Source organism: Triturus cristatus, chromosome 2_1 (assembly GCF_964204655.1).
Source record: "Triturus cristatus chromosome 2_1, aTriCri1.1, whole genome shotgun sequence".
Classification (NCBI taxonomy): Eukaryota; Metazoa; Chordata; class Amphibia; order Caudata; family Salamandridae; genus Triturus; species Triturus cristatus.
The window spans coordinates 122596482-122621972 of NC_140581.1; the positions used below are offsets into that span (position 1 = coordinate 122596482).

General features: G+C 41.9%; 1 protein-coding gene across 3 annotated transcripts in view; it reads right to left on the reverse strand.

Moving 5' to 3' along the window:
* UBAP1 (ubiquitin associated protein 1) overlaps nt 1–25491 on the reverse strand; it is a 209586-nt gene that overhangs the window by 65564 nt on the left and 118531 nt on the right. For all 3 annotated transcript variants that reach the window (XM_085628752.1, XM_085628734.1, XM_085628743.1), the window contains exon 3: nt 25302–25426. In XM_085628752.1, coding sequence (XP_085484878.1) covers nt 25302–25426 — 125 coding nt within the window. The remainder of the gene's footprint in view (nt 1–25301; nt 25427–25491) is intronic.

The following is a 25491-nucleotide window of genomic DNA, read 5'->3' on the forward strand; positions in this document are numbered from 1 at the left end:
CAATGCAGACAAACATGGCTCTCATGATGTTGGTTGCAGTGACAACCAAACCCTGCTTTCCGACAGAAAGTATTGAAAAACAACATTGTAGCATCCTAAAATTAAGGAACAAACACAGAACTAAAAGGTAAAAACAAAGACTGAACACATTTTCTACGAGCTAAAAAAACTGTCACTGCAATCTCTAATCTGTCACCTAAATGCACGTAGCTTAAATCATTGCTTCTCTATAGATAGATGGCTAATAGCATGCCTTGGCCATGCAGTTCATGCACACTGGCCTAATCTCCCATGCAAACTGCAAATTCCCAAACTAGATTAGTAAAAAGTAAAGAAATTATCATTAAAAACCAAAATGAAGGTTGTTGACACAAGTCTCTTAGAAGCACCATTCTGCTCAGAGTAATTAAGAATAACCAAAATATAAATATTGTATAGGTCCTCACACACTTAGTTTGGCATGCTTTATCACTGGGACCTCCATCCAGAAATGGAAGTCATCCTATCTGATGGGTTGTATGATGGAACAATGCATGCTTTTTCACTGCAGTCATTACCACGCATGCATTTACCACAAAAAAAAAAACGTTACAACACAAATGCCTTTACCACGAAAATTTCATTGTAACAGCATTGTTCGTAAAGACACATGCGTGGTAAAAATGTAATAGGCAAGTGTAAACTCTATTTCCTCTTCATACATAACCTGTAATATTAGTATACAAAATTACAAACTAGTATACTGACACCAACACAGATCTACACCCACAAACATACCCAGCGGCTTCACATACTAGCTTACATCCCCATTTACACTAACAAACCACAGATACCTACCTACCCGCATATACATGTACCAACACAACACCCACCAACCCACAAAATCACATGCACAGCAGGTCAACACACAAACCTTTGCCTAATAGCAAACACATGAAGCTAATCTCAATACTTCTATTTTCACACACCTTGTAACATTAACACAAGCACACACAATCACTCACAGCTGAACACAGAACAACGCTTCAACTCACAAGGTAGCCCAGAGCATGGAGGAACACAGCAGCGTAACAACACAAATATGGCACCCTCTTAGTCTCGCAGCAGGACTCTTTCCCTGCCCTTACCTCCCCTCTTAATGGTCCCAAGATGGTCTGTAGCAAAGCTCAGCAGCACAGCACAATTCCTAGGAAAACAGCAATGAAATGGCAGTATGGATAATTTACATTATTAAATAACCAGAGGGATGAATGCAAACCGCACTTCCCAAATGGGGAGCAATGTGCTGTTACAGTAGGAGCCACGGGGCTCAAAGGGGTGGTACGGAACAGGAAACACATGTTCAGTATTGTCTGTTGCAATTTAAGCCAGGTGGCTATCGGCGTCAGACAGCCCCACCTCTGTGTATGGATCGGAGTTGTGCCCAGCGTCAAGGTAACTGTATTGTACTTATACTTACCTTTAAATCTTTTACCACACATATGCCTTTACCATTAAATCTTTTATCACGCAGTTGCCTTTAGCATTCTTGCCTTTAGAATTAAATTCATTGAAAAGGCATGCGAGGTGAAGACATACTTGTGGTAAAGGATTCGTGGTAATGGACATAAATGGCAAAAGTATGTTCGTGGAAAAGGATTGGTCAATATGGTCATGCGTAGTTGTGACTACATAGCAATGGCTTTTCCGTCTGAAGCTGAACTACAGTACGTTTTCAATCAGATGAACGGTGAGGGTAAAGTGTAAGGGGATGGAAGCCTTAAAGGGGTTAGAATTGTTACTGGGTGGGCCACTGACTACAGAAGAATTTTACTCATGAACCCCTGTCCACAATATTAAAAACAGGTGGGTCTGTATGTTACGCCTAGCCGGTCACACTCGTTTAACATGTTTCAGCACCTAGAATGAATATGTAATTTTAATCAGGATGGTTTTCCATTAACAAAAAGGAAACACCAACTCACAATTCTGAATTACGTATATACTTATATATTTATTAGTAATTACTTTAAAGAAAATAGTGAACTAAGCTTCTCTTATTCGAGTTTATCAATGGGGCTCGGACTTCAAAGCATGATCGTAAATACTGTGTATGATCCATTAATATGGGGGCTAAAAAGGAGGCGTATAAAGGGAGTCACATCCTCATTACATGAGACTTAAACTGAGATTGGCACATTAAACCTAGATGATGTAAAATCTACTTTGGACACTATCCAAACTACATGGGCATGCTGGTCGAGGTGGAACACTGCTTCCAGTTATCGAATGAGATCCATTATAGATGGCCATGCTACAGGTAGAGGAGATTTACTTCTATCAGAACTATGGGAGTGCCAAACTTGTTTTCACACACACCAAAGGCATTCTAAAATAGGTTTGCCCACCAGCTAGCCAGACAGGAGTAGATTTTATGTTAGTGCCAGGGTTGTGCCTTGAATGGGTCTCTTCCACAGAAGAGACAGGAATAAAATATGCATATTCAGTCTTACCTTCAAGACCACTTAGTCATTGATTGATAATAACTCCTTATCCATTCAGGCTTTCACTTACAGCACCAAGTTTTAAAGTAAACAATCCCACAAAACCTTTCAAGATGACAGGACCACAGTGTCAGTTTGTAGAGTTCTTAATTCCAACGGACTGCCAGCTTTACTGAAATTAAATAATTCCCTGTGAAAACAAGGTCTGTGGTTCTGAAGTTGGGTCAACCTCTTGTTGAGAATTAAGACAAGCTGGCTGACAAGTTACCACCAAAGGCCTTCTTCATACTACGGCCTACAAACGTGTCCAATATCTAAAAGTCAGCTTTGTATTTGGGATGCCATCTGCTGTTCCTAATGACTTCCCTTTTCCGTATTAATCCTACTGAGGCATTCATTTTAATGTCTTTCCTGCTTGAGAATGCACTAGTGCACATGCTCTCGCTTGCGAGACTCCTGTGAACCCATTACTTACGACTTATTTGCAGCGTTGTAACTCTTTGCTGCCATCTAATTGGGCAGCGCTTGCCATGTATCACTTTTTCTTTTGGGGGTGCATGGGTCAAGCACAGATTAAACTGAATTAGTGTGCCTTTGCTGGCCATCCGCTGCTATTCAGGTACTCTTCCTAAAGCTCAATAGGACGCTGAACACAGCCCATGTCAGTGCTCTTAAAGCACTTTTTACCCTACAACACCCACCCCCATCATGGTTCTTCTTTCCCACCCAACACCCGCCCTCCCATCCTGGTTCTTCTTCCCCACCAAACACCCTCCCCCAATGCCTTTCTTCCCTCCCGTCCAGGTTTCTTTTATCCCTCCCAGTAGTACGACTTAAAAAAATGCTATGAATGGCCAACACTGGCCACTTCATAGTTGTTACTTTTTTTAAACTGTCCCATTACACACCCACAACCTTCGGCTACCCACACCCACATGATTTCCAATGGCTCATCCATATGAAAGACCTGTTGGCTTGGTCAGTGCTTGTTACCTGTACACCTGCTGGGTAGACAACCTAATTTACCGCCTGTAAAAACCAACTGTACCCTCATAATGAATTGGTCACAGAGCAATGGAGGAAGACATCTTGTTAACAGGTAACGTAATGTAACAAGGATTTATTGACTGCATTAATAGCCAGAACTGGGCTTCCAGGCATTAGGAACAAGGTCCCGGCTACCACAGGACAGTCACAGAAAGGATCAAGGTGCCATGAAAATCCAGGTTTCTAATTCTTTAAAGAAGATGGGGCAATGAGAGATGATTCATAATCTCAGATGGAGTTGGTTCCACATTTTGGAGCTTAGAATAGAAATAAGATTGGCCTCCTTCAAGTCTGGAATGGTATCTTGGAAGCAGCAATAGCCCGGTATTAGATGACCTTCGAGTTCTCAGAGGGGAGCAGGGAGTCAAGAGATTTTGGGGGCTACTTAGAGCTAGTCTTGAAGGCGGCACTTTGGACAAAAGAGTGTTTTAAACAATCCTTTTTTTTCCCCAATGGGCAACCAATGCTGATCGCTAAATTTGTCTGAGATTGAGAAGATTTAGGGGCAGATTGAGAAGCATCTTAGCCGTTGCATTTTGTGCCAATTGTAGTTTCCAAATAAGATGGGAAGGTAGACAAAGATTAAGTGAACTGGAGTAATCCAATCTCCAAGTGATTAAACAATGTACTACAACCTTTCTGGCTAGAGGGGAGAGGAACCAATTACTTCACTTTAAAACGTTATCATGCTAAAGCAGAATGAGGCAACAGTGAGCTGGGGTGCCACGGAGAGTAGATTATCAAACTTAACTTCTAGGTTTTCGGTGGAGGCAGAAGAACTCGAACATTGCAAATTCCCAAGGGCCACCACTTGTAAGATATGGCTCTGAACCATTGTTTGATACTCATTCCAACCGATATAGAAATGTAAAACTAAGGACTGGCTTTCTGTCCCAGGATCAAGATACCCAAATATAGACAAAGAGCTTTTCAGATCTACATAAGATCATAATCAGACATTAACCCTCCGGAGGACTGAAGTTTAAAGACAAATCTACACTAAGACTAGATAAAATGGGAAATTACGATAAAATCCAACAACAATTTGCCAATAATGGAGTATGTAAATGAAGTTCTGGGCATGTATGCCTCTATCTATATTGGGTAGATAGGCGATTTTTAAAATGGTGTCACTCCCTCGCCTCTTTTACCAGCTGCAGAATCATCCCTTTCCAATATCAAATGCCTGGTTCCGACAGCTTAATTCCAGACTGAGCCGCTTCCTTTGGAATGACCAGACCGCTAGAGTTGAACTAAAAATATGCTTCCAGTCTACCTATTGTGGAGGGATAGCGTCACCAGATATTCAATTGCACCATGCAGCGTTTCATCTCTTAGTGCTAAACAACTGGTGGTACGGAAATCGGAATGATCCAGCATATCACGTGGAACGATGGCTCATGGGCAGCACCCTACCACATTTGCTCCTACATGCCCCAAGGGAGCTTCCTCAGCTCCCACATGCCACATGGGTGGTTTTTGAGTATGGAAGCGGTCACTGCGCAGAATGTGATGGTGGGGTACATTGACAAGAGAAACTCTTCTTTGGCAGAGTGGTCTTATGCCACAGGTTTCTACTCTGTCAGGATTTCGGGACTGGGATATCGTTGGGATCTCTATGTTGGGAGACGTGATGAGCGGAACTGTTCTGAAGTCCTTCCAAGAGCTCCAGAAGAAATACGAGATGCCGCTTACTCAGTTCTACAAGTATTTGCAATTTCGCCATGCCATAACACCTTACATAGCGACCCTGGAATCCATCCCGAAGTTTAACCGGATAGAGGCTAGGGTCTTTATGGGCGATCTGGGAGACCACAAGACGGACAAAATATACCAATCCCTGGTGACTAATCGCTCTGTGACCATGGACTCACTCTGGGAGAGGAGGCAGATTGATCTCGGTCCACTAGATATTGATGATTGGACGGAAATATTGGCGTCCCCGAGAGAAGCCGCTATTGCATCGCGCCTTCGATTCATTCAGTTTAAATATATACACCACGCTTATTTTACTAGATCCAGGTTATGGAGGGCAGGACTGATAGCTTCCTCTACATGTCTCCGCTGTAATAATGCAGATGGTAAGTTCATACACACCATTTGGGAATGCACGGGGCTCTGTAGATTTTGGACTAGGGTCACGACCTGTCTGTCAGAAGTACTGGGATGGAAAATACCCTTGCCCCCTTAGCTTGCACTACTACACGTCACCGAAGAGATTAGGGAAAATTTGTATAAACAACATCTATTATTCTTGGGCCTTACCCTGATCAAAAGTGATATAGCTAGGGCATGGAAGGACTCGGCTCCGCCCAAACTTGGGGTGTGGAGGGAGAGTCTGGACTGGTGTATGAACATGGAACGGCCTGTATTTGAAGCACGAGGTTGCAACCCAGAAGCATTTTAAAATCTGGAAACACTGGGCACATTTTCGAGGTCTTATCTTAGATCCCCTCCACCATGCTCTCCTGATGTTGAAACCGCTGAATGAAGGATCAGGGGGAAGGAAGATGAAACAAGGGCCTGTAGTCTATGGGAAGTGGCTTGCAAGGTATGTTCTACAGATTATTGTATTGCACATGGCACACTTGGTCATAAAGTTGTGGGCTGCAGTTACCAAGCACAAAATGTTTTTTTTTATATTCTATAAATGTTATGCGAAAGTCGCCAGATTGATTTCTATAATTCTGACCAGAACAAACTGTATTTCTCCTGCTCAAGATGTGATGGTCTTATCTGCTGACTTAATAAAACTTTGTTTTGAAGAAAAATAATGGAGTATGTACCAAAATAGTTTTTGGGGTAAGAGAAATCCTTAATAGAGAGAGATGTACATGCAGAAGAAAGTCCCAAGGGACACTGAAATGAAGCTAGTCCATTATTACATCCCACTGACAGGCTGATCGCCTGTTGGGTACAGTACGTGCCTTTGTTCGAGTCTTCCTCCTATAGTCTGGCTAGGAGATTTACCAGAGATAAGAAACCCAAGCAAAAGACAGCCATAAGAGGACTGCCAATACGGAGGACTACTGTGCAAGACTAATGGCAGGCATTACGTCAGATACTGCATGCACAGGAGAGTGCTGGTGCACAGGAATGCACAAGGGAGAGGAGGGAGCAGAAACGCTGTACCCTGGAGCGGGAGCCGAGGAAGTCGCCGCCTCCGCATCAGAACCCACCCTGCATCTGATTCCTACCTCAGACTCGCCACTCCTCAGTTCACGGAAAGCAGTGAAGCGGGACGAAGGGGCACTACTCCCACTCCCCGCACGGCTGCGAAAGCGAGGGTACTCTGCGGCCTTACTGCTTTGGTCACGGCCTTGGGCTGCTTTTGTTTTTTTAAATTTATTACGTTTTGCATCAAACAATTACAGCAGAACTTCAGTGCAGTATGCATTCCAGACTCCGATACAATGCAGTATTGGTCGACCGATAGGCTCCACATCACAAGAATGCATAGGTAAAGTATGAGGGAAAGGAGAGGGGGAATTGGGAGGGGAAATGGAGGTGGAGCAAGAGTAGTGGGGATGGGGAAATAACAAGCAGACTTGCCCCCTCTGTCAAGTCTAAACTCTACACAGTCAATAGGGTCTGGTGATAGCACGCCTACAGGATGGAAGGCCCACATTGGCAGGACAGGCCGTCACATGAGAAGGGACAGTTAGGCAAGTCTACAGGGCACTACAGGGACCAGAAACAACCTCAATCGTGTCTCCATGTAGTCTGGGAGAAGTTGTCAAGGCGGCCCCAATGTCCTTCGGACATGAGTACGTGCATCAATTACCAGTATGCATTTTGCATCTCCTGGCAAGCAGCACCATCATGAAGCAACTTGCTCCTGCTGGCCACTTGATGCCTACCCTAATGCATCGCCACCTTACGCTTGGCGAGCAGCAACAAGATAGCTGTCAGCTGTCGGATCTCAGGAGAAACCTCTTTGACATGGCCCAAAGGCGCAACTAGGGGAGAGTGCTCAGAAGAATGGCCCGCGATACTAGTGATTTCCCAGAGGACTGGACCACTTCCAAGAAGTCCCGTACCTTGAGGCATTCCTACGTCTAGTGCAGGAAAGCAGTATGTGGCGTCGCGCACACAGTGCACAGCTTCAACAAAACCCATTTGCAGCAGACGTACAGGCATTTGGTAAAGTCTGCGTAAAATTTTAAAGTGAATCAAGCGCAACCAGTAGTTTGGGGGATAGGGCCTTGAACTGGAAGCAGCAGCAAGTTTATTGTTCCCCCCTTATCGCCACTTTGAGGTCATCCAACTGAGTCTTGTGAGCAGAGGTCGCTCCGATTGGTGAGGCCTTCTGCATACCAGCATAGATGCGCGTGATCAGCTTACGGGCGAAGGGTTGGTAATCATCTCCTCAAGTAATGTTAACGTGGATGGAGCCAGATACGTGTCTTGGAAGACCTCGCAGAAATGCTCGGAGCCAACAGTCATAGGGTTCAGAAATTGAGTCACGGGATCCCAAAACACCTGCTGATGGGAAACGAAGCTATCATCTGGGTATGCCACACTAAAGGAGGTCAGCTGCATCTGGCGCAGACGCGCACGTGTACCTGCATCAACACCCATTGGGAATAGCAGGTGTCCCAAAATACAAGCACGCAGGGCAAACATAAGACGGCGTAAACATATGGTCAAGACACACTCTTTAGCGCATCTCATTCCACGCCCATAATGTGCATGACACGCTATCCATCAGGTGTTACGCACGCCGGGCAGGGCCATATAAAACTGTCTGAAGCTGGTGCTTTGTTGCGGCTGGTTTGTGACTTTGGATTTTACCCCACTCCCAGCACTAACCCCCCCCCCCCCCCCCACCACCACCCCGATAAGCAGCAAAAGCCCTGGCATTTCAGAAGCAGAGGCTACTGGCAAGTCCCGGTAAGGGCAAAGGGCGTTGAGGTTGGCTGAGGTGGTTGCTCTGGGGAAAGAGTGATCCCCAGAGTAGGGAAAGTGTGTTTGCTTGTAGTACTCTGTCAGACTTGGCTAGGAGCAGCTTGTGGATCCATTGGCAGTGGACAATGACTGTCTGCAGTTAGGGATAACTGACTATTTGATAGCGCAGAAGCTTTTGAACTTAGTATTCTTGTTCCTTCAACGTTCTAAACTTAATTTCTACCTGTGCTTCTTCCCTCTGCGCCCCCAGTAATTTGAGCTGGGTCCAATCAGTTAGCGCATAAAGCACTTTTCATCTAAAGTCCTATAGAGCAGAGAAGGTCTCCCTGGAAAAGAAGCCATGACATCGAAGAAACATTTTTCTGGGAGATTGGTTTACATACAAGCATGCCAAAAAATTAAATCCAACCCCAGAGAAATAAATCCTTACATTAGAATGCTTTGAAAGTATTTAATGCAATCTCAACTTATTTTTCCAAGCAGATGTTGGGAGTCAATGGCCTGGCCCTAACAGTGAGTACATTTCAAAGATTGCACTAGAATCTGTAGCTTCCTATAATGCCTCTAAGCCTTTGGTGTCTAACAGTGTGAACAGGCATTTGGACGCCATGAATTTAAATACTGCGGAAAAATCATCTCTGGAAGATTTTACTCTCTCTGATATGGACATCGAACCTACGCAATATCGAGTTTTTTCTGAACCCATTTCACGTTCCCCGAACAGGAAAAGGCACATTGGGCCCAACCTAGAGTTCAATCCTGCATCCATGATGCAGCTTTAAAGCAGTTCTCCTAGTGAGGAGTTTCTACCACTTCAAGGTTGTCTGGTACCCCAGAACTGCATTTGAATTCACATTCATTGTGTAACCTTCCTAGGAAATATGTTCAGTATTCTGAATCCCTGTAGTGTCTTGAGAGAATCTTGTCCTGTATATTGTCTCTGTTGGAAAAAAAAAATAAGTGAACAATTCTCATCATATTTTAGACCCACTCTTGCCTTAATGGAGTCACTGATTTTGGATAGCAGAAATGTATTGGGAAAGGCTGTTTCTCCCTTGGCCTTGAGTAGGGAAAAGGGAAGTGGAGCTTCGGTTGAGCTATTTAACTCAGACATCCCTCAAGTTAACCTCTAGTAGTGGTGTTTCCATATCCATTGCTGGAGGGATACGGGAATGCAAGCTGGCCCTCCTCTTTTAACAGTAAACAATAATTGACCCCAGAGTGAGTCGGAGAATGAGCAGATTTTTTTCTTTGCAGAATCCGTTCGAACCAAAATCAACTAAAGAACTCAGACGCCCCCCCCATCCAACCCCCCAGAGACCCACCAGCAGCTGTAAAACAATCCTTTTCCAATCTGTCAAAACAAAGTAGTACCTGCATGGCGAAGTTCTACAGGGAAGAAAAGTGGGAAAAGCAAGCAAGACAAAAAACAAAATACCACAAGGAGGAGTAACGGAGTAGAATGTCCAATCGTGTGAGCAAAAAAACTCAGATTGGACTTAAACCTTGACTTGGGACCAACAGTGGAGAGTGGGAAGAATAACAAAGTAAAGGGCAGAAACATCCTTCTTGCAATTATCTCCAGGTTTATCGTCAATCCCATGAGTGGGTGACAACATTGCTACCTCAACCATGGTCTCCCCACAAGAGGTCCCTACTCTTCTCCTGAACCCTCTGGTTTTGATGCTTTCCTTCAATGTAGGGGATAATGTAATATACAGTTGTGACAAGTTGTGGTCTGTAGGGGAAAATATTTTCTGTAATCTGTTGAATGTGCCTTTGATGCTGGAATTTATAGCCATTTTCGACCAAGAATTTTATTTGAATGGAACTTTATTGGGTTGTTTTGCTGACACTGCTGAGCTACATATGGTCCAAAGTAGGGATATTTCACTGGTCCAAATAGGTACAAATTGCAGCGCTGGAGTGTCCTTCAACTCAAAAGTTGTAACCAATCCAGTATTATTAAACTGTGATAAGCTATGTAGTTATGGTATTGACATAATACCCATTCAGGAGGAGAAGGATGTTAGAACCTCCTTGTTAAAAAACTTGTCAAATGAATAATTAAACAATCTTTGGGGTTCGATGGGGATGGAGGGGTAGGAGGGTTTCCCTATACTATAAGGAAAACCCCAGATCTAGATAAAGAGACTGAACTGGAGTGGAGTGGCAGACGTAAAAGAACTTGGGAAACGGACTTCTAGCAAAGCACCTCTTGGTTGTACTGCAATCCTATTAGAGTGATAGTTTGTGCACACTTCTCAGCACCTGTTGCCCTTCGATGCCACTGTTCACAGATTCAAAAGCTATATTCCATAAAGAGCAGTGCACTTGAACAAAAAACTTTTCAGTCTCTTTGTATTTTCTTTCAGTCCTTTATTATCATCTCCGAACAAAATTTTACTAAAAAGCAGCCAAAGCGTTTTGTTCTAATCGGCAACAAGCCACGAGAACTTCTTCAGGGCTCTTCAGTCCAACTACAGGGACTTAGTAATCATTGTCATTACTCAGTTCATAAATTTGAAAGATTAAGTAACCTTGAGGCGATAATATACATCAGAATCAGCATCGAGTCTACTCAGCACGCCAATAACAAAGTACGAAAACAGTGGGGAAGGTACCCTTAATAAGTACTCTTAATCCCCAGTGGGATATAGTCCGCCGTGATAAGTGGTCAACCACACCTCCGAAACGACATCTGAAGGTAGAGATCCAGTGGCAGACGTACTGAACTCTATGGCTACCATTGGGCCAAACTGAAAAAGAAGCACCTATTAACCTCAAACCGGCCTCTTGGAATTCTGCAGCTCTATGCATGGACAGTAAGAATATTATATTTCTGAACAGTTTGGCGGCTACAGTAATATGTATCCAAGTAACCTGGCTAACTAAAGATTTCGCTTTAGAACGTTACTTTGTCATAAGTAGTCCTGCAAAATCTCCTAGGAGGAGACATGGATTGGGGGTGGGGGGTAGCTGCAATACTCTTAAATAATATCTATAGCTGGGCATTAAGTACATTTTTATATGATTCAAAAGTAATTTAGGCGGTAAGAATACCTCAAGGATATTAATTAATCAATTTTGGTGGTAAATGCATATATCGCGCCTGACTCTATTTATGGACAACTGGTAACCAACATGTACTCTTTCATCGCTTAGATCATGAAGAGAGAGGAATGTAAATTCATTGTATTGGTAGGTGACCATAGTGCTAAAATATCAAACTACACTTTTAGACTCCTATTGCAGAAGAAAGCAAAAGAAGAAGCACTGACAAGCATTGGCATAGCCAATGGGTCTCGCCTTTGGGACCTTATAAGTTTTTAGACATGCAGCAGTTGATGTTGTTGCACCTAGGATATTGTACTGCATAACTAAATACTTATAAGGTTCCAAAAGCGAGGCCTATTGGCTATGCCAATGCTTGTTTATAGTGAAATAGGAAAGAGTGGTGTTTAACAAATAATGCCAGGAGGAGTCCACAAGTTAAACGCTCTCTGCTGACATCTGTGAATGTTCAGCTCATGAGTTTGAATTTTGCAAAGACTTCAAGGTAGGTAACTTGTGTGATAGAAAAATGCCTTCTTGAGAGTACACATTCTGAGAAATAGAGTGCTGCAATATATAAAGCTAATTTTCAAAGAGCGAGAGCCAGGGAAACCAGCACAATCTGTGCATCAAGCATGCCGGCAGACATTTCACATGTTAGTTGCATCCTTGATTTTAAACTGCACCAACAAACTCTAGTACGTCACTTTTTGAAAGAACATACCACACTGCCAGAGAGCTTTGGCATGGGGAAGAAATACCAATGTAGCTAGCATCTTTAATGGAGGCCACTGCTGTCCAGCTTTTAGACTAAGCGCCCAGGGGCTTATTTACAAGCCCCTTGCGCCACTTTTGCGTCATTTTTAACTTTGGAAAAGTGACGTAAAAGTGGCACAAAGGGTTTGTAAATAAGCCCCCCAGTGCGTACATTTTCCATACGAATGCCGCATTGACGCGCTTATTTCTGCACTGTAAAGCCTGTCGTTTTCGTTGTTAAATGGGTGCGTTTGTAATGTTCAGGGTGGGACACTCAAAACATTTCCTATCAGTTGTTTATTTCAAATATTCTCCAGAAAATGTAATACACTTCTGAACTTAACTGAAAGAGAAGCACGCACAATTAATCTCTGCCGAGGCCTGCAGAAAATAATTAAACATTCCTCCCTGAGCTCAATGAAATTGTATTAGGTGCCATCCAGGGTCACGAAGGAGGAGGAGGGGGGAGGAAGCAGAATGGACAGTGGGGGAGGGAGGGAAGCGTTGTTGAACACAAAAGAGCAACAACAGACAAGGGGCAGACGCAGTGTGAGAACACACCAACAACAAGTGGATGGTAGTTTTAAAGCAGCATGTGGGCACTGGAGGAGGGCTGGGAGAGTGCACTTAAAACAAGCTGGGTTTGTGATAAGCATCACTGAGAGCTTGTAAAGCCTGTGCGAGGAGAGGGCAGGAGGCGAGCCGCTCAAGCTGCAGATTTCACTTCAACTCACCTTTCCAGCCCCAGTCGTGTTTGATGTGTCTGGATCAGGGACCGTACTTTTTTATTATTCATGGTGACACACTCCCGCTGTCTGTGACTATCCTAAGCAAGCTCACAGGCCGTCTTTAAAAGGATTTGTAATAAAGAAGCTGCAGGAGGGATGTGACTGTACCGATGAATACCCCTGCAACTACTGAACTCAAAAACACATGTGAAAAACGATGGTGTGTGATGCATCAACAGTATATTACTGTAACTCTCTGATCATGCACATTCAAAGGATACTGCTCACTTGCGCATGCTTAGTGTGGGGTAATAGATGACAGATGAGTAAACTCACATAGACACTACTTGCGTGCACATGCTCAGTGTATGTTTATTACATATGACCCGTTCAGACGAGATAAAGTATATTCAGATGAATGGTTGCGAACATCCGCCCCTTCACTAATCAGGAAGATACAACTTTTTTACTATATCGCATTTTAAAAAGGGGAGGGCATTTTTTCCACTTCACATGCTGTCTCCAGTCGACACATGTACACATACATAGGAAAAATGCATAAAGTTAAAGCACATAATTGCAGGGTCTGGAATCAAACCGCTGGCGCTGAGATTTGTGAACTGTTCTGTTCATCAATCAGAAGACAGGGTACACAAGCCATCTAAAAATCCAAACATAAATGCTGCCCAAAGGCATGCTTGAAATACGTGCAGCGGCATACTCAAAACGTAAGGTAAAAATGTATCTAAAAATCCAAATACAAAATGTTGCCAAAAAAAGCACACTTGAAATGCGTGCGTTGGGAGAATAGCTAAAGGACAAATAGTGTACAATGTGAGGAAAAATACTGTCACAGGAACATTCACAAAACAAATGTATGGGCTGCTAATAAAACAAGCAGGAAGTGGGATAAGGGAGGGGGGTAGGCGGAGAGCGGCACGCAGGCTGACAAATGGTGTGCACTTTTGCGGCCGCTTTGATGTTCAGTGGCCGCGCGGCTCACTGAGAACATCAAAGCGGCCGCGAAAGTGATCACGCAGGCTGACAAATGGTGCGCGCGCCCGGCGCACATGCACTGTAGTTGGAGGCTTGAAAAGCCCCTAGTCTGCACTTCCAAATACCGCTTACTAAAACTCTTGCCAGAGCAGCGCTAAAGCGCTGGCTAAGGCGAGACCTAAAAATCGCTCCCTCTATTCTATCTCCCCCCCACATCCAATAGTAGAACAGATAACAGAAGCCTGTTGCAAGTATTAAGTAACAAGACATTTTAATAGTGAATGGAAGAATAGAGAATGATACTCCTGCGAATTTTAGCCATAAAACATCTCTCAGCTGTTCAAACGTACTACATGATTGTTCCATTTACTATTGCAATTATACATCCCAGTCTCTTTAGGGAGAGCATATTTTAATCCTTTTACTCATTAAAATATGGAGATAAATAGACTAGTAAGGAGCCAATATCTTTCTCTGCAGAAGGAATTAAATTGATTAATTTTAAGATGGCAGAGAATTAAATTGTCCCTCAAAAAAGAGAAGGATGACCATAATTGGTTTCAGTTGAAAGAAGCAGATTCACACAAACATGTTAAAAGATTTTGGTAAATAATTTGTGGCATTAGAATAAAATCGCTCTATCCTAATAAAGGAAGCTGAATGGAGAATTTATTTGGAAGAATAATATTCATGCAATGCCCGCCCAGAGTGGACACCTATTCCCTGATCTGACATTGGCTCCTGTTCCTCAGTATGAAGTGCTCCTACTACGAAAGAGATTGAGGTTATACTTATGGGAATAAGACCTTCTGAGGCAATGGGGCCTGATGAGATCTCTATTACCGTTATAAAAAGGGAGGCTTCACTGTGGGCTACGTTCCTCACATCTTTTTGCTCACTGCTTCAACCTGGAGTAACTCTCTCTTCTTGGTCTGGAAACGTTGTAAAGTTCAACAGGTTCAGCGCACAAAATCAATTTTTTAGCTACACGTTTTTAACTTGACATCTTTTTCTAATGGTGACTTTTTACATGCTTTGCACTTACACGATATTGTATTGAGAAACTATTCTACATGCAGCACATTTCCTAGCAGTCATTATCATGTTGCAGGTACACTATGTCCAAGGCTAGAAACACTGAATGTAATGCCCTTGCATTTGATTGTGCAGTTGGAGACAGCTTTAAGACTCCAGCCTAACCATCGCATCAGCTTTGCAACTTTGACACAGCGCAATTAGAACACTGCTTTTACTATATGAACTGCCTCTGAGCCAAACTCTGTAGAACAGCACTTCTACTGGAATTATCCTGGAACGATGTGCACCGACACAGATGCAAGCCTGCTGACTCTGACCGTGATCTTTCAAAGAGAGATAGCCTGATCTACACCAGATCTGCTTCGTGATGCATCCTAAACGGGTATGGAGGTTAGGCTGTCGAAAAGGATTTTGGAGAGGGTACTCCCACTATGTTCTCGATAGCGTAGGTAGTATTAGATAGGAGTATAAATATATTCATAATCACACAGTAATGTTATAATGGTTGAACTGTTTATCTTTTTCACCATTCTTGTAATGCTGGTTACAATGCTTTATTTGATTCTTCTAATAATTGCAGTTCACACTTTCCATACAAGAATACCACGGTTTCAATAAATGTTTGAAAAGCCAATTTGTATCTTTCTTGTGTTTACCTTGGACAGGCAAAAGCAAACAACAAAGGATAGATCTGTTTCCACGTTTTCCTTGAGGAATTAAATTAGTCATGTTCTGAGGTTGCAGATACCATCTGGTACCCTGGAAGGGTTGGGTATTAGATGGGACACTGTGAGCTAGATAGGAATTGGGCGAACATACTCTGATATGTGTGGACTCAGTCCCCATATTCTAGCGGGAATGTTGTTCAGATACACTGTTCTACTTTTTGTAGGAACCATATGACAGAAGTATCCTAATTCTTCAACACAAAAAGGGCCCCAGTAATCTCCCCTGTAATTATCGCCAAATCACAGTGCTTGATGCAGTAGGGTAAAGATTTGCTAAAAGCATCTTGGAACTCCTTATGGAGTTTGTTGAAGAAGAAAAGTTTGATTCAGACTATAGAACATGCGGGTTTCAGCAAGAAACACTGCACACTTGACAAAATATTAGCCGATGGTGGAAAGGTATGTTCCTATCCATGGGCTTCATGTGAATGTTGCATTTATAGACTTCTTCACAGTTTACGAAATCGTGGACCGCCCAACATATGGAAAGAGTTGTTGAATTTAGGTATGCCCGAAACACTGCTCACTTCAGTTATCGCTCTTCATTCTTCCACTTGGTGTCAGGTGTTACTGGGTCAGGATAGAGGCTAAAAATGGTGTGAAATAGGGTTGTTTGTTGGCTCCATTGCTTTTCTTTCTTTGCATTTCAGACCTCCCAGACAGCTTAGCAAACAGAAGGGGATCCTGCTTCACTGGTATCTGTCCTTTTCCATGCAGACAATATAGTTAAACGAGGCCTAAGGGTTTAAACAGGTTGGCCTCTTTACAGCAGTATGTTACTCTTCATTTTTTGAAAATTAATGTATCAAAAAGTAAGGTACTGATTTCAGAAGGTAGTGAAGTCCGAAAGTCCTGTAACTATGTCTGGGGTATTAGGTCCTGAGAAGCTGAAGATAGTAAAATTCTATCCCTACTTGGAAAAAAAATATGACCGGCAGTATGAGAGAAAACGATCATAACTACTGTTCCTCCAAGACTTCATCATATGCCAATGGGCTAAGAGCCTTTTATAGTGCTATGGGGTGGAGACACTTCACTTGCTATAAGTTTATACGGTGAAAGTCCCCCCGACAATACTAAATTCCATTCAATTTATTAATTTTTAGAAGGGGTATTTTTGGGAGAAAATGAAAGGGCAAATGCTGCATTTGTGCAATTTCAATTTGTCTCTCCCGGTCCCTTCCTTAAAACTGGAATTTGGCTCAATAATTTTCTATATGCAAGGATTGATTAGTATGAGTTGGTGGGATTTTCAGCTTAAGAAGAGTAAAACAAGATTTATTGTGGGGCCATCGGAGCTTGGAAATATTCAGCACAGAATCAAGGAAATATTCATTTTCCAGGGATCTAGATCATGCGTTAAACCAATTTGAATTAAAGCAGGCAACACTGGTCTAATTTTCAATTCAAAAGCTTTCTAAAAAATTTCTCCAGTCTCATTAGTCAACAATTAGATATAAAATAATGCATAGCAAAGGAAAAGGGTGCGGTGGGGACCTATTTCTGTAAATCACAGGTAGCACGGCAATATTGGTCTTGGAATCGCAAGCATTGTCCTCCTCGCCTTTGGATCATTACGTATGAATTCGGTTCCTTTAAATGGGTTTACAACAAACTGGTCTAACTCCAGAGACAAAGAAAAAGTGTGGAATATGGGTATTCAGGATCTTAATCATGTATTATTGGTCTGCCCCGCATTGATCCTTCCGCATCGTCACATCTTAAGGGCAAGGTTTTTAAAGAATAATATTAAGACAGCAGCGTTGGCACAACAATTTCTCTTTTTCCCTAAAACGGAAGTTATCTGTGTAAAAGTTTCAACATTTTTCAAAGGTATTTTAATGTGACTGTCATTTTATTTGGAACTCTCGAGTTCCAGATTATAAATAAAAAATTGACAGCCCTTCTAGAGATTGGAGCAAAAAACGATACGTTTCTAGAAATATAAGATGTAACATTTTTGGGGAGTACATAGGTAGGATCCATAAGAAAGGAGCTTAATTAGGCCACTTTATGTTTTTTTTAACTCGACTGATGAGAGCAGAATCTAATGCACAGATACTGTGACCTTTGAGGAGCATGGGATGAGGTGCAATATGCACAAGATTATATCAACAGAATTTCATTGATTACTACTTCCTCACTTCATACTTCTACGCCAACTCCGCCCCAACATGTCCTGCAGATCTTACAATTGTTTCACAGAGGACTTGCTGCCTGGGCTGATCCCCAAAGACAGGGAGAAACCTGATGCACCAAGCACTCAGTCCAAAGTCTCAAGCGTAATCGAGGTGATGCTGGGAGAGAAGTACAATGCTGCTGAAAGAAGAGGAAGGTGTAGTGCAAGTTATGAAGAGGAGTAGGACCTGGACCAAAAAGCTCCAAGAGCAGTGCCAACGGGTTGAAACCTGTGTGGGACTTTACTCTGGAGTGAGCAGTTTAGGAGCCATTAGACTCTTGAAACCAGCTCAGCAGAACATCAGTGACTCACGTGGGCTGAGGACCAATGAGGGCATTCAGGACTGCAGATCTAGTTCGCCTACTCTATCCTCCATCTACTCCATAACTTAATGGATTTTGTGCTAATTTTCAGCCTGAAAGTGACATATTCCTTCTCCTCACTCTAAGCCATATGGTAGAGGCCCATGGGCTAAAACTAGTACTCTATTCTTCCAATCCATGCAGAGGTATACTTAGTTGGAGTCGTGGTAACACTAAATCCAAGTTCCACGGCCAAAGGAGAGGACTAAGCCTACCCAAATATTTGGCCACAACAGTAAACCTATAAATATATGTTACCAGTAAGGACACATCTTGGGGAGTCTAACTGCATTCATCTTTCAATCCGGTTTGACATCTAATTGTCCCTTTCTGAACTCAGCTCAGTGCACCTTGACAAATACGATGGGGTTCCCAATAGATGCCATAGCATTATACAGAGATGTAAATGAGCTCCTTTGCACATAATCCTGAACTTCCGTTCATTATTGGGATGTATACTTTTGGCTGCCTTCGATTTATGGAATCTTTTTGCAGATATGGCCTCTAGGCTCATACCCAAGTAGTTGGCATAACACCAACCTCCAAAGTAACCAGCCGCACTGAGAAACTAAGGCAGAGAGCAGATGCTAAATAGTAAATAGCATACATTATAGCCCAATGTTCGACACCTCTGCACCATTCAAAGGAAGACTTAAAGAGTTAGAAGTCAAAGCCAGAACTCAAGTAATTGTGCTGATAACTCCAATGCATAGAGCCAATTTAACAGTCTAACACAGACATACTGCAGGACAGTTACTAGAAAATGAATTTAAGAAAGTTACTTACTCGTAGATGCTATATTCTATTAGGTTTGCCTCTCCATCCTAGATGGGATTGAGACCTTTTGATTTTCTGTGTACGTCTTGAATACCACACTAAATAAGAGTACTCTCCATGGATACTTTCAAGTAACAATTGATTGAACTGAACCCATAAAGAAAAAAAAACATGAACAGATGAACAAAAAACAATCACACAATAAGACAGACAAAGTAAAGCTCATGGATACCAATTCTCTTGTTCTGACCCTAAAAATAAAATAGTATGATGTATATCTACCTGTGCATTATAAAGCTAAGAGGGAAACGTCTAGGTCCGGTGTCCTTCCTCTTCTCCTAGAAGAGCCTGAGGTGCTGAACAGGATTTACTCCCTTAAGTAACAGAACTTGTGAGCTCTAAAGATGAACAGCAGTTTGGCCCCTGTCCTAGAACTATATATATCCTTTTCTATGCAACCACAATCTATAACAGTGCTCAACAAAACATCCGCTTATTGTCTGGTTGACTGATCCTTCCACATTTGAGTGACAGGCTTTCATTTAACAACCAAATGCTTTTTTGGGAGTTCTGGTTAGAGGTTTCTTCAACTAAACAAGCCAGACTAAAGTACTTGGTCACAGACATTTGTAGAAGAGAAAACCTGAATGAGAATGTAGTGTTCCCGATACTATTGAATTACATGGTAACCACATTCATGTTAGAGTATGCACTGATGAAACTCACCAGGGAGAAGGGTTGAGGGTCTCCGTGCTTTTTCCTAACAAGCGATCACTGTACTAGACATAGATATGCACTTTAGTCCCCACAGACTGTAGTCATATCCATTCAACTTACCATGGTGTGAAAGTCAGTTACTATACTCCATGCAATGTAGTGTGCAGCTCAAAGTCTTTCACCATGGTTATTACAGCACAGCACTGTACAGTATGCATGTTCCCTCCAGTCTATTTTTCATTTTACTGTGCAACCACAAGTCCAAAACAATGTCCAGTGTCTGCCAGGTGTAAAAGAGCAAAGTCAGGTCTGTTGAGATGGAAATATGCACCGTTTGCACCATTAGGCAGAGAAACATGCACTGGTCAGATCCATAGAGCACCACCTGCACTGCTGTTACTTATGAGGTACCTGTTCTCCGTTTCTTATTGAAAGTTGAGAAAACATTCTCAGTACACAAGTGACAACTGCTTGCTATTTTAAAGCATCCACCTCAAATTCAATTAGTATAAGTATCTGTCTAACAACAACTCCAGCACAGATGTAAAATTGATAGATTGCAGTTCTTGATTTTTTTATTTATATTATTGATTTTATGTAGCATGGAATCAGCATCACTAACACCAAAAATTACAATGGAGTAAGACATGGTTGACCAAGTAAAACAAGTGCAACACAGTCCAGAATATGCAATCGAGTCAGCTGTATAACCTTCTTGCCCGGAGTTTAACGCCTATAACGGCTTAGGGTTGGATGCATTGTGACGCGTTTCCACTTCTCCCAGGTCTATGCGATAAAATCCAAGCATGGGCCCTATATTTGATGGAATTTCCTTGGACAGCCTTTAACCCTATATGTAACCCTTTCTGCTGCTATATAAATCAGCATCTCTATTCTCCATTCCTTGAGGTTCGGCAGTTCCGATATACCCCAATACCTGACCACTTCTTGTTTAGCTACGGTCAGTTCCAGGTTACAGAAAAGCAGCTTAGCCCTGGGAAGGTCTATTTCAGTTGGTAGATCCAAGAAGATATATTTGGGGTCAGCTGGTACATTGTCTCTCAGTATCTTATTGAGTTCCCCTAGTATGGCTTTCCAATAACCCTGTATTCTTGTGTGGAAGAACGAACATAGCACAGACAGTGAGGGGAATCTGCCCTACCCATCCCGTGTAAACAAAACCTATCGTAGTACACTCTATGAGTGCAGTTCTTGAATTGAATACCCCCTCCCCAGAGTACATCAATTTACTTTTTATTGCAGCCCTTGTCAAATAATTAACAGGTCCCTTTATAATTATTTTATGGCATGAACTGAAAGCGCAAAAGACAAAATGCTTTCAGAGAAACACTTTTCTGGAATTTCAGTGTGTGGTTCCCCTTTGTTCAGTATTAATATTACTTTTCAAACAAGTAATTTTCAAACATAGAATTAATACAGGAACATCCCTATATAATACTTATATTAAAAAAGAAATACTCCATCATATGAATTAAATGAAAAGTGGAATGCACCGCACTTTCAAATGTACGTTTTCAATCTACTCCTGTCATAATGGCATTAGGGATCAGGTCTCATTTTAAACTAGTTTCAACAAAAATAAAAGCTTTAGTGTTAATGGATCAGTAAGTAACATAATACATATGAACTACTGTACTCCTCAAATTTTTATCTTTATGGGTATTTTGTATATATATATCTTAACAAATCATCACCCCATGCCTTCACATCCAACACTTGCCAATACAGTACATTTAAATCTGTTGAATAAATTTCAACACTTTTAGTAGAATACTCTGTGGAAGGGGTTATGTTTGGGTGAGGCATAAAGTGCAGAAGGTTTGGGCGGAGGGGTGGGGAGGATTCATCAGGGATGAACAGAGGTAATAATAATAATGACGACAATGTTGGTGTCCAGTCCAAGTATCTAAAAGATTTAGATTGTGCCTGTTAATCTTTGAAAGAGGTCGCAACTTACACCTGGTATTGTACACTCAAGCAACACTAGGTACAAGACGGTCTTTGAATCTCCATCCATACATTTGCCAGTCTTTTGTTAGCTACTCCAACTATTCTCTGTCGGATCATTAAGTACCAGGACTGTACCTTCATGAGTAGGCCCACCTCCTCTTGCAGACATTGGTAGTGTACTGCCTGTTGGCCCAAAGGTCCTTTGCATGGCTTGCAAAAGCTTGGCCTTGTCGTAGAGCCATTTTCTCTTCAAAAGCCCTTTATTTCCCACCACTGGACTTGATAATCCTCTTGAAGGTGCTCAAACTTTCAACAAGCAACAACCTAATACTGAACTTATCTTTATTTAACACAGGTACACCAAATGTTTACGTCTAGAAATAACTAGGATGGCTAAGGAGTAACTAGAGGTGCTGGGGGTTGCAGTGGAGCATTGTGTAGTAGCAGAAGGGTGATGCAATTACAGTTCAACCTGCAAAGGAGGAATTCTTTTGGTACACTATGTGCATGCTGCTCCAGGTCTCCATTCAGGCTATTCTCATTTTATGGTTGATGTGACAGTCTGCGTTCATTACAGGGACCGCCCTCTGCCCAACTGGAGTCATCTGGTGGATGGGAGGAAAACTCCCAGACTCTTGTAGAGCGTCAGGAAGGTTCTCCTGGGTGCAGAAAATCCCTGTACCACAAAGATTTTTTGTACTGCTTGCTGTATCCCAACAAAGAACCAATTTGAACTGCAAACACAGCTCAAGTCATTTACCATAACCGCTTCCCTGTTGAGGCTTTTCTACTCAGCTGATCCCCTTTTTTTCTTTTTATGTTTGGGGCACTTCATGCTTAAGACTTACAAACCTTTTTCCACAAAAGACCGCTCATGGTTTTCTCACAAACTAGTAAATGAAATCAAAATTAATTTTAAAATAAATAGTAAAAATTATAAATAGCCAACGTTTTCATCTGTAATTTTTTTGCCATTTTGACACATATCATTAGGTACATCGGATCCTTCTGGTCACAGAGATATATATTGTTTATTGGTTGTCCAAGAGATACTCCGAGCAAACAACTGAGCTGCAGCTTAATAATGATTTTTATTGTGTACAGACTATGCAGAAATTCATATAGTAAAATCTAATGATTTTAATAATGTAAAATTGGTATGAAGGAAACCTGTGTGTTTTTGAATGTGCACAACATAAAAAGTTTAGGAATGGTGGTTATTTGTACACCTCTGAATTTTGGTTTAGCCATACTATCATGTGATCGAGGGCATTTTGCAAGATGTGTTCTTTCTTGCACGCTGGCATAAAATTTGAAGCACAAAATGGAGAGAAATTCAATTGGTAATAAATGTTCAACTACTCCGTGATCCCAATTTCATCCTTATAAAAATGGTACCCCACTAGTGTGGGCCCGCCACAGCAAAGCACCAAAAAGTAACATGGAGACCAAATTTTAGCCATCAAAATTGACCCATTTTGGCAATGTGAACAGCAGTGGTATGGCATAATGCAAACCTCAAAATCAGGCTAAAATCAAGCATTTTCCTTACATTTCCACGAACGAAAGTTCTAAAATCTGCAGCAATTCCACACTTCTCCCAATAAAAATAGAATTCCACTTGTGTGGGTGTGCCTATCTGCAGCACCAGGAACAATGGACTCTGAATGGTTCCTTGTTTGGTTGGTTCATATTAGCCCTGTGATAAACCCCTGCCCCCTCCCCTCCAACATGCCCCCTTTAGGAAGAGGCAGCACAGCAACACTACGCAGACCTCTAGGGCTAGGCGTGGAAATAAGGCTTGACGCCAGGGTGAGCCACTCACAAACCAATAAATGTATTTTAAAATAACCCCTGGAGTCTAGTGGGCTTTCTACACTGCCACACCGCAACACCGCCTGGAGGTGGGAGGAGATTGGGGAAGCTGCCCTCTGCCCCTTTGTTAACCCTTTCTCCCTGGTGTCTAGTGGGCTATCTTCCTGGAAAGGGACTGGGGCCTAATGACCGTGTCTGCTTTTACTTTGTTAACTGTGACATCAGAGCACTGTACTTCACATTAAATAAAAATAATAATTACAATTCTAAAAGCATTTTCTCTGGCTATCCCTTGCTGGAAGCATTCACATTCTATAGGCATCCACTGCACTAAAGCTGTTAAAGTCGGACATGCGACTAATGCTACAGTGGAGCCTGCTAAAACAAGCTAAAGATTCACATGTGCATGTGTTAACATTTCCATTCCGAACAGCATGCTTTTATGTTCACACTATACAAGATCCTGGTACACAGTGATGAAAAGAAAAAGCCCGGATGAACTGAAAAAAAACTGCTTGATCACTAGAAGTTTAAGACTTTTATAAATCAACCTGGGCTCCCAGACTCGTGGGTAGCTCTTCCTGTGAATACTATGAATGCTGCCACAACTGGACACTGGCCTCTGTGAGTTGAGCTACCTTGCGCTTCAGTCCTTCCAAACTCAAAATAAAAAAAATCAAATATTAATACCCCCATTCTTCTCCTTAAGGGACTCATTTTTGACCTAGTCTCATGTGTTCACCAGCTCATGTCACCAGTTACAACAGGTAACAGGCTCTCAGCTACTGTATGTTTATCCAATATACGGAGGCTTCTCTTTCATTTTCCTGCTCTCCAAAGACACAGTTTGTGATGCAGTGAATATTTATAGCAAACAAAAACAGGGGGTTCACCTTTCAGTTTTTCCCTCTCTAGTCTTACCTGCTGCAGTTAAGTCAGGAATAGAAGGCTGGAAAAAAGCATGTCCAAGAAAGTACATCTGTACCTAAACCGGTCTGCAACGTACCCATAAACTGTGCTATCTAAGATAGTTATTTACAAACAAAAATGCGTTCTTGTTTAAAGTGCATTTTAGTAAAAGGTCATAATTAACATCTTTCCATAAAATAGTAGGATTTCCTATGAATTGTACATGCAATTTTGAGAATCTAATTTACTGTATGTAACTCAGTGATGTATGAGTGGTTAGCACATACAATTAAGTGCTAAAAAAGGACCTGCTTGGCCAATGAGGATAACATCTTAGCAGCTACGGTCAACAGTTTTTTAATTATTTAAATGAAAAATTGAAATAAATCCATCATGGTTTGGTTTTAAAATGTCAGACTGAGGTTAAAGAAACTGATACCACTAAACAATTTTCTATATGGATTGTGGCACTAGTTCCAAAACGCAAAAGCTGAAACTTAAATGCAGAAGAGTCTGCCTCTTACAAAGCCATTTTTTTACATCATCCACACAAAATACCAATCCCCCGCAACACCCAAGGCTAGAAACACTCCCCACAGCATGTTGTTACTTTAATGTGAAATATCCATTTACACAAGGATCACCTAAACTGCCACACTCCCATCCAGCATTTCAAAATAGGATTATTCAACAATGTACCCACTTTCTCAATTATGTTAAGTCAAATACAAACTTTGTGACACTCTGTTGTGCCTCTCTAGGTATTCGAATAGTAAGCAAAAATAAAGATACATAAACCACAAAATAAACATTACTCATAGAAAGATACTTACCTCAGTTTCTTTGATCAGCTGGAAGTAATCAGGAATAGTAAATCCAATGGGTAAACCAACTTTGGCTGGTGTCTTGAACTGGTCTCCAATTTTGAAGGGGACATCATCAATGTAACTAAAAATCCCTGCATAGAAAAGAAAAAATAAACACCTTAGGAAACCATTCAACATTCACTTCAGGCAGCGGTGA